This window comes from Raphanus sativus, chromosome 6 (genome assembly GCF_000801105.2).
Source record: "Raphanus sativus cultivar WK10039 chromosome 6, ASM80110v3, whole genome shotgun sequence".
Lineage (NCBI taxonomy): Eukaryota > Viridiplantae > Streptophyta > Magnoliopsida > Brassicales > Brassicaceae > Raphanus > Raphanus sativus.
In genome coordinates, this window is record NC_079516.1 from 45,944,274 (window position 1) to 45,954,094 (window position 9,821).

A 9,821-nucleotide genomic window follows, 5' to 3' on the forward strand; every position below is an offset into this window, starting at 1 on the left:
TTTATCAAAAATCATAATTTTTATTACGTAAAATAATTTTCCAGCAAAAAATATACCCGCCCTTTTTAAGGGCGGGTCAAAATCTAGTTTGTGTTTTAAACTCAAACAATATACATGTGACGGTGACTTAGTCATACGCTTTACTACAGTTTTGTCTTTTGGCTAACAATATTGCGATACTTTGGTACTCAATTTCTCAATCAGTTTTATTTCTTTTGAACAAAAAAAGTTAAATCCCGATCTATTAAAAATACATACCTAATTTCCGGATGAAAAATCAAATCCACGAACTCTGATCTGGATTAACATGAGAACTCCTCCTCTAATGGAAATCACTAGACCATCAAAACGTGATTTCTCTATCAGTTTTGTACTGCTTCTTGCAGTAACTATTCATTTATTTCGTTTTCTATGCACTTAGTTTGGTACTACATTTTTCCTTTACAAAATTAGTTATCTCCCTCATATCATGATTACAGTAGGAAATGTTACTTTTAACTCTTATGTTTATAAACTAATATTTTCATATCTCACAAGATATTGTTTCTAACTGATAAAGCTGCTCTTAGAATTAAAGTTTAGTAAAAAGTTAAATGGTTTGTTTTTACCTTTTACTGTAAAAAGTGAAACCAATAATTGCAAACGACCAATGTGTCTAGAAAGCCAAAAACAAATTAGGGAATTTCAAAAATAATTTTTAAAAGTGGTTATAATTGCTCCATTTGAAAAATAAAGTTCTATTTGGTTCTGATTAGAAAAGTACAAATCAAAATCATTCAAATAAATTAACTACACCGTACCAACCACAATTAGTACTAACAAAAACCTTTATGTATAAGTATGTATTATATTTTGTAATTATTAAAATCACGCCACAATTATTCTCTGATTATCTCGTGTATTACAATTCAAACCCATAAAAAAATTTGGTTTCAAATAGTCAACTTTTGAAAACTACTATAAAACATTTGTTTTTGTAATGCATGTACAATTTAAAATGTTTATGTAAAGAAAATGGCTGCAAAACAAATGTACTATATAAATAATTTTAAAATATATTAGTAAACATGATTTCAATTATATATTATTTTATATCACATTTATAGAATAAATCTTATATTTATGTAATAGTTTGTTTTATAAATTCTGTAGAACATCTTCAACAAATATTAATGTTTGATTTCAAATGTTATTATAGATAAAATATATTAATTTCTACTTAATAGTAGAGATTGATGTTTTCCTTCTATATTTCCAAAAAGAAATTATATTTATCTATTTAGAATCATACTGTTTTTTTCTCTCTATTTCTTTTGTTAATAATAATTTTTGAATATTCTTACTGTTTTATATACAAATTCATGTAGTGATTCAAAATGATATTATTTTAAATAGTATCATAATTTTATAGTATCAAGCAATAATAAAATAGCTAATTTATAAAATTTATGATAAGATACACTATTTTGATATCTAAATAAATTTTGTTTTGTTTTTAGACAGGCATAAATAAATAATATTGAAAACTGGTAAGATATTTACTTCTATTTTAGAGTACATTAAGAACTACTTATATTTTTATAAGAAAAAATAAAAGCACACACTTGTAAAAATATGCTTCTATTTTTGAAAATAATATATTCCGTAATAATTTTGTAAGCTTTTTTAATATCAGCAAAACTGTTTGAGAAATTGACTAAATACTATAAATCGGATACTATTTTTTCAAAAGATAAACTCAATCAAAAATACTCTAACAATCAAGTTTAGCTTTAGTGATTAAGAGTCTAGTTTTTAAAAGGTGATGTTGGGTTTATAAAATTCTATAAATTATTTTATACATGTATAAATTATTTAAGAGGATTAATTTATTTTTTAATCATAAATTTAAGGTACTTATAAAAATTATTATTATTTAAAAGTAAATCTGAAAGTGATATCAAATTTGTGGTAGAATTATAATTCCCTAAACTTTTTGGTCTCAACGCTATATTGTGATTTAAAACGATATTAGTTTAAATATTATCATAATTTTATATATCTGAAATTTATCTTCAGAAAAATAAAAGATATACTTAAGGAATAAACCCACCTATTTAGGCTATTATTTAACGGAAAAATGAAAACACAATGAAAAGAGATCTACATCTACTGATCTACATCAGAGAAGAGAAGAAATAGAGGAGTACATTTCAAAACGAATGACTTCTGCAACTGTGGTCCAAGAAATTAAGAAATATCAGTAAAACTTGGGACAAAACGAACCACAAATCAGAAATTCAACCACATCAAAAGAATAATTCAAATGGAACCACCAATGAAAGATTTGTAACAGAAATTTCAACCACATGGAAAAGAAAACAGAAAAGGCTTATTTGCGTCATACGTCCCCAATCTCTTCGATCCTTTGCAAATTTGGCCCAGAAAAATATTTCAGTTTTCTTGTCGAGATCAAATTTTCAACAGTTCATTCAGTTTTCTTCTCTACCGGAAGGAAAAAAAAGAAACATTTGAATCTGAGAGAGAGAGAGAGAGAGAGAGCAATGAGGAGAAAGCAAACGTATCTTTAGTTTCCCTTTTAAGAAAAACAAAAATCGAATCTTTCTGGGTACAACTATTATCACCTTCCCTCTTCGATCATCTTCTTCTTCTTCCTCTGGGTTTGTCGTTTTATAAAACAGAGAGAGAGTTTGTGTGGTTTTTAATTGATAGACGGAACAAATCATCGTCTTCCTCTAGTTAGGGTTTTTGGGTCCTTGGAGATCAAGAAAGTGGGTAGTAGGGGCTCTTCTTATGATACTAGTGATAAGAAATGGGTGAAAAGGAGAGCGAGAGGAAGATGGAAGGATGGTTGTATATAATCAGATCCAACAGATTCGGTTTGCATTTCTCTAAAAAACGTTACTTTGTCCTCGCCGACCATCTTCTCAACTGTTTCAAGTCCATCTCCGATTCCAAAACCAAGGCAAGCTTTCCTTTTTTCTTCCTCTTCTAATAATAATACTTTTGCACCTAGAATCTGTAACTTATTTTTTTTTTTTAATCATACAGGATGGTGGAAGAAGTGCGGTGATAGATTCATGTATACGTGTTACTGACAATGGAAGGGAAAGTGTTCATAGAAAAGTATGTCATCTTATTATTATTACAAACTCTTTTTTTAGTTTTTGTTATATTAATGTTTTTATTTTGTCACACTCTTGTAGGCATTCTTCATTTTTACACTCTACAATACTTCTAATCACAATGATCAACTCAAGGTGAGGTTTATTTATTTGGTGTTTTCTTTCTCTTGTATGAACATCCCTTTTCGTATGTAAAAGCTTTCTTCTTTTTTCTCTATTTTTGATTGATATGAAGTTAGGAGCAAGCAGTCCTGAGGATGCTGCTAGGTGGATCAATTTGATTAAAGAGGAAGCTTTAAAGGTTTATATAGTAACAGATAAACAGCTCTTTTATTTGGAGGATAGAGACTTTATTGTTATATAATAATATGTTTTATTTATGCAGGGTTCTTCTAATCCAGGAGACGTTTTTAGTTGTTCCAGGAGCCGATGGGATTCTCTGAGGTACTTGTTTTTTCCACTATGTTAGTAACATAACAAAAAGCAAGTTTTTACTAGTTGCTTGGCATCTATAATGGTTTGTGGTTACTTAAACGAAAGAAATATGTTTCTTTATATCAGACTCAGTAGCTCAGTTCGGGAACATCACTCAAATTCTCTTGACTGGACACTTCGGTCTTCTGCACGAGTGGATCCTGTTACCACTACTGATGTTGTTGCTCCCTCTCCCTGGACAATATTCGGTTGTCAGAATGGTATGGTGCATACGCTATTGTTACTCCTTCCTTTTCTTTTTAGTATTGTAAATTGGTTTAATCATGTGCTGCATGCAGGTCTTCGCCTTTTTAAAGAGGCCAAAGAGAGAGATTCTCTTGGAAGGGTCAGTATCTTCTTCTCTCTCTCAATCTTTTGGAAAAAAATCTGTTCATAGCGTTATATACTGTTTTGATCATTTCTTCGCCTAACTTCACAGTGGGATGATCATCCGGCTATCATGGCTGTTGGTGTTGTTGATGGAACTTCTGAAAACATTTTCCAGACGCTTCTGTCTCTTGGACCCTCAAGATCAGAGTAAGTACTACTACCACCACTCTTCAAACACCAGATGTGATAGAACATCTTAACTTATTGCTCGGAACTGTGCAGATGGGATTTCTGCTTTTACCAAGGCAGTGTGGTCGAACATCTTGATGGTCACACCGATATAATTCACAAGCAGTTATACAGCGATTGGTTACCTTGGTCAGCTACTCAAACTCTTTTCTACTTGACTTCTTGTCTATTTTTTTTGTCTTATTACTGACATGCTGTAGTAACTAACTACAGGGGGATGAAAAGAAGAGACTTTTCACTGCGGCGTTATTGGAGAAGGGAAGATGATGGGACATATGGTTAGTTAGTTAACACTCAATATACATAACTGTTTTGTTTGATTCTTTCTACCAGATGTTCCATATAACTAAAGCGTTTATCCTTCTGTGTTCGTTTTGTCGCAGTGATTCTCTATCATTCTGTATTTCACAAGAAGTGTCCACCTCAGAAAGGCTATATCCGTGCGTGCCTTAAAAGTAATGTACGCCTAATTTATTAAAATGAAGTTAGTTTTTTTGCATTTCCTTCCTTGCTCATTCTTGCAAATACTTATTAGCCATGTGGTGTCATTTATATCTGCATCTACCTTGGTGTTGGCGGAAGCTTACTTATCTCTATACACTTTTATGATTAGTTAGAATGTTGCTTTAAAGAGAGGATATATAGTTTTAATCCAATATTTTTTTTACACAAGCCTGCTTTTGTTTCAGTGTATGTCTCGGTTTGGGCTAAGGCATATTGATCATTATTCTTTCGTTGCAACCGTTGATCTCTTTTGTTTAACGTACTTTTACAACAGAAGTTTTGAACTGACAGTTTCCTCTTGTATCACAGGTGGCGGTTATGTGATTTCTCCCATAGACAACGGGAAACAGTCAGTTGTGAAGCACATGCTTGCTGTTGATTGGAAGTCCTGGAGATCTTACGTGAAACCATCTCTAGCTAGATCTATTACTGTGAAAATGCTTGGAAGAATTTCAGCCCTTAGAGAGCTGTTTAGGGCAAAACATGGAAGCTTTCCTTCATCAGGGGAGTTGTCAAGAAGTGCAAGACTGAATCAAAACGAAGAGAGTGGCTTTGGTGAATCTTCTTCTCTGACGGAATGCGAAATGTACAAGGACCCCGCTAATGAAGAGAAAGACAAGTTTCCCTCGGAGCGCTCAAGCCTTGTGGACTTGAACGATGGAGTGGATGAGTTTTTCGACGTTCCAGAACCATCAGATAATGACCACTTGGATGACAACTGGGCCTCGGATTTTGACTCGGATACATACTCTCAGGTAGTTAGTTACCAACATCAGAGACACACTACCTGTAAGTTAACGATATTGATGTTCTTGTTTTTGGCCATTGCAGGACACCCGCCAGCCAAAACTAAACAGCGCTTCGAGTTTAGTGAGAAAAATACACGATCTTGCAGGTGATCTTGTAGTTAGTTATCAGTCGTGTCCTGTAGTTTTGTTTGACCTGCTTTGAGTGGTTATGATTTATTTATTTTTATCCTCGAGCAGTTCAAAAGAGGGGTTATGTTGATCTGCATGAGAGGGCGAGGGAAGAAGAGAGTAGTAGCAGGCCTTGCTGTTATGGAACCACGCTTCCAACTGATCCTACTTGTGACTTGCCTTGTAGCTGGACAACAACTGATCCTTCTACTTTTCTCATTCGAGGAAAGACATATCTTTCAGACCAGAAGAAAGTAAATGCTGTGCTTATATCACTCTACATTCAATGGTCCTCAGTTTTTAAGCATTCTCTTATGGTGGATCCAGGTCACGGCAAAGGGTACACTGATGCAAATGGTGGCTGCAGACTGGCTAAAGTCTGACAAGCGGGAGGATGATTTGGGCTCCCGTCCTGGTGGCATAGTTCAGGTTCTAATTGTTATTAAACTTTCTGATAGATTTTCCTTCCCTCTTAATATTTATTAGAAGCTTACAAGTTGGTAAATTGCAGAAATATGCAGCAAAAGGTGGACCAGAGTTCTTTTTCATCGTGAATATACAGGTAAGAAGAGGACACTCCCTATGACCCAGAAGTGTTTCTATGCAGCCTTTCCAGATAATAATCAATTTAGTTGTTTGATGATATAATAGGTTCCAGGATCAACAACGTACAGCCTTGTGCTTTATTACATGATGAGCACTCCCATTGAAGAGCATCCTTTGCTAGTTAGCTTTGTTAATGGCGATGACGCTTATAGAAATTCACGTTTCAAGCTCATTCCTTACATATCCAAGGTTGGCTGGCTTTAAAAAGATTACGACCACTTTTTTTATTCTTGTCAAATTTATTTATTAATATCCGTGTCTTGGGCTTTGTGAAATGTATTAGGGCTCTTGGATAGTTAAGCAGAGTGTGGGAAAGAAAGCATGCCTTGTTGGTCAAGCTCTGGAGATCAATTACTTCAGGGGAAAGAACTACATCGAGGTAAGGGATGGATGTGATGTGAGATCCTAATAGGAAGGAAGCAATAGTATTTTCTTACACACAGTTCCTTTGTTATTTTCAGCTGGGGGTTGATATTGGGTCATCAACAGTTGCGAGAGGAGTTGTGAGTCTTGTTCTTGGTTACCTCAACAAACTGGTGATTGAAATGGCATTCTTGGTTCAGGTAAAAACCAGTTTCTGATGGTAATGTTAATTATTACTCTCCCCTTTACTTTTAAGTGAATGCTTATTTAACTTCATTGTGCGCAGGCAAATACCGAAGAGGAGCTCCCGGAATATCTTCTTGGAACATGTCGGTTAAACCATCTAGACGCATCTAAATCAGTTCCCGTTGTTCCACAGTCGTAGCAAGACCCCCACAAGTTTCAGATCAAAAAACATTCTTTGCAATCCATTGAAAGTCATATGCACGATAGGTTATTTGGTTATGTGCTTATGCAAACTCAGATTTATAAAGTTCTTGGTGGTAACTCTTCTGCCGAAGTTCTTTGTATAGACATAGCGCTTGTATCTATCATTGTCCCAATACTTAGCTTCAGTGCTTGTGGATTCTACTACTATTGGTTTATTCTCAAGTGTTTTATGATGGAAAGATCGAAACTTTAGAGCAGATTCTTCACTGCCACAAGTTACAGGAAACATAAAACAAACCCCACAAGAAAGAAGAGAAGGGAAAGTTTTGATTTTTTTGTCTAGTAAAGATAGAACCGAATGTCTCCAACAACAACAAGAAGCTTAGCTTAGCAACGAGTCCCCATAAAAGCCTTTGAGAAGACTGTACAAACATAAGTAAAAGCAAGAAGCTAGAGTTAAAAGAGAGTTAAAATTACAATCCCTAAAAGCTCTACCAGCTAAAGCTAACATTATGTCACAACATCAATTCAACATTAGTCAGATTCAGAAGAGCTTCCTTCTGAGTCCAGAGTCAATGGTCCTTGAGTACTTAGCGAGCTTCATTGGAGCTCCGGGACAAGTATCCGCCGGAACAGTTTCTGCAACCCGCGAAGGAGGAGGTGTCTTGCAGCAATCAAAACACCAAACCTCAGCACTGACCTCTTGTAGTTGCAGTGAGAGAATGATTAACAAGAGACTCTGATAGACAGACTCGATTATTTCTTCATCGGATAACTGTTGAGACATAGACGGGTCTGACTGTAATGGAGAAATGGAATCTGGGTCATCGGCGGTTGGAGCTTTAGGCTTTAAAAAAGCCTTCTTTACTTCAAAATCACATGGATTTCCTCCTTCTTGGTCCATTGGATTCACGAGATCTAGACTTCGTAGCAGAACAAAAGGCCATACATAATAAACCAAAAATTAGTTACGAATAAAACAAAAAAAGGACAGAAATCAAATCTAGTTATTGTCGAATCTCTTGACGAAACTTTTGGATTTAGGGTTGCATAGAAAGTAAGAGAGAGAGCGTACCTGAGAGTGAGAGAGAGAGAAAGTCTCTGAGAGTGGCTGACTAGGTTTTTGTTTGCGCCATTTTTAGGGATTTATATTGTGCAAACTGAGATGAGAGGGAGAGATGAATATCTACCGTTGGATATTTAGAAATGGGACCTATTTTTGTTTTAATATTTTAGATCTGACGGCTCTCCTTTAACTCCCGTTTGATATTTTTCTTTTAACTTTTTCTTTTGGGGGTCTTCAGGACAGGAGTCTTTGGACTTCTCGCCCGTGGCAAACTCATTGTAGTTGCGTTTGTGTTGTGTCTTGTCTCCGGTATTTTCTTAAAGCAGACATGTCAATTAAAGTGTAAAACATGATCAGCCTTATAAAATTTTGTCTCTGAATTTAAACTATATATATGATTTGGACTTAAAAGATAAATACAAACCATATGTCTACCTGCATCCATTACCAAACTAAGATGGGTGCTATGTGTTGCACATGCATGGGCGTCGAGTTGCTTCTACACTGGAACAGTCGCCAACTCCGATGGTCAAACAAACTGCTTCCAAACTCAGAAAATCAATGCCGATAATTTTAATAGCCTCTTGTCTCCCCAGAGATCTCCATCATGTGAAATCACTAATAATTTAAAATAGTCACCGTCTGAAAATTTGCTGAAAGCAAGCTTCAATTCTTCTTAAACTGGACCGACCAAATCTTGAAGACAGACACCCACAACTCAACTCTTTATCTATTTAAGAGTATTTTGCCTAATCATCTAAGAGCCTTGCAATCATTTCAGTTTCAGACAGACCCTTTTTGTTTCTGTTGTACTTCACCTTTGCAGATAAAGCTCTGACACAATAACAGATACCATATCTAAACATAAACACAAACTTTTTTCTTTCAAAAAAAAAAAAAACATAAACACAAACACAAACTACATAATTAAAACAGAACCCACAAAAGAAAGAAAAAGACTTGTGATTATTCCTCTATAAATCAGAAAACTGAATTGTCTCCAACAACAAGCTTAGCTATTAAGTTCTCATAAAGACAAGACTGTACAAACATAAGTCAATCACAATCCCTAAACGCTCTTTTTAGTTTTATACCTAACAACAACAATTCATCAGTCAGAATCAGAAGAGAATCCTTCTAGGCCTTCCCGACCCAGAAGAACCATTGTTCCTCCATATCTTAGAGAGCTGCATCGGAGCTCCGGGACAAGTATCCGGAACCTTTTTGGTAGCCGCCGGCGAACTAGGCGTCGGGCAATCGTCAAAACACCAAGTCTCAGCGCTGCCCTGCTGTAGTTGCACTACGAGAATGATTTGAAAGAGACTGTCGTAGATAGACTCGACGATTTCTTCATCGGTTATCAGTTCCTCTTCAGACAGAGAGATGGAATCCGGGTCATCGGCGGTTGGAGTTTTAGGCTCTATAGAAGCCTTCTTTACTTCACATGGATCTCTTCCTTCTTGGTCCATTGGATTCACGAGATCTAAGAGCAGAACAAAAAGGCCATAAATGATAAACCAAAAATTAATTAATTACGAATAAAACAAAGAAAAAAAGGACAGGAATTAAATTTAACTACTGTCGAATCTGTTGAAGAAACTAAGGATCGCAGAGAGCTGAGACAGAGGGATGAAAGGAAGAGTACGAGGACCTGAGAGAGAGGCTGAGTAGGTTTTTGTTTGCGCCATTTTTTTAGGGATTTTTTGTATTTATATTATGCAAATTGAGATGAGAGAATTAGATGAATCCCTACCGTTCAATATCTCCTTTAACACCCGTTTGATATTAGTTTTTCTT

The 9,821-nt window shown here is 35.2% G+C and overlaps 2 protein-coding genes and 1 long non-coding RNA gene across 5 annotated transcripts; 1 reads left to right on the plus strand and 2 right to left on the minus strand.

Annotated features, from left to right (window-relative positions):
* The first annotated feature begins 2,472 nt into the window (after positions 1-2,472).
* On the plus strand, positions 2,473-7,215 carry LOC108812953 (protein ENHANCED DISEASE RESISTANCE 2-like). Its single transcript, XM_018585359.2, has 20 exons — positions 2,473-2,965; positions 3,052-3,126; positions 3,207-3,260; positions 3,361-3,426; positions 3,511-3,569; positions 3,687-3,820; positions 3,899-3,945; positions 4,039-4,136; positions 4,212-4,307; positions 4,392-4,456; positions 4,562-4,633; positions 4,992-5,437; positions 5,514-5,577; positions 5,669-5,853; positions 5,927-6,028; positions 6,111-6,161; positions 6,251-6,394; positions 6,489-6,584; positions 6,667-6,768; positions 6,855-7,215. The coding sequence occupies exons 1-20, from the start codon at positions 2,813-2,815 to the stop codon at positions 6,951-6,953; spliced, it is 2,208 nt and encodes a 735-aa protein (XP_018440861.2). The 5' UTR covers positions 2,473-2,812; the 3' UTR covers positions 6,954-7,215.
* A 53-nt stretch (positions 7,216-7,268) lies between these two features.
* Positions 7,269-8,454, minus strand: LOC108808660 (uncharacterized). Its single transcript, XR_008935441.1, has 2 exons — positions 8,034-8,454; positions 7,269-7,881 (listed from the first exon to the last, which is right to left on the minus strand). It is a non-coding gene; the product is annotated as an uncharacterized LOC108808660 (long non-coding RNA).
* A 517-nt stretch (positions 8,455-8,971) lies between these two features.
* LOC108809329 (cyclin-dependent protein kinase inhibitor SMR11) lies at positions 8,972-9,821 on the minus strand. 3 transcript variants are annotated; one of them, XM_018581479.2, is made up of 2 exons: positions 9,676-9,821; positions 8,972-9,507 (listed from the first exon to the last, which is right to left on the minus strand). In XM_018581479.2, exons 1-2 carry the CDS (start codon positions 9,710-9,712, stop codon positions 9,146-9,148), a joined length of 399 nt encoding a protein of 132 aa, XP_018436981.1. In that variant the 5' UTR covers positions 9,713-9,821; the 3' UTR covers positions 8,972-9,145. The 3 variants fall into 3 exon arrangements, with proteins under 3 accessions (XP_018436981.1, XP_018436980.2, XP_056844322.1); XM_018581478.2 differs by having other exon boundaries at positions 9,604-9,746; XM_056988342.1 differs by having other exon boundaries at positions 9,601-9,727.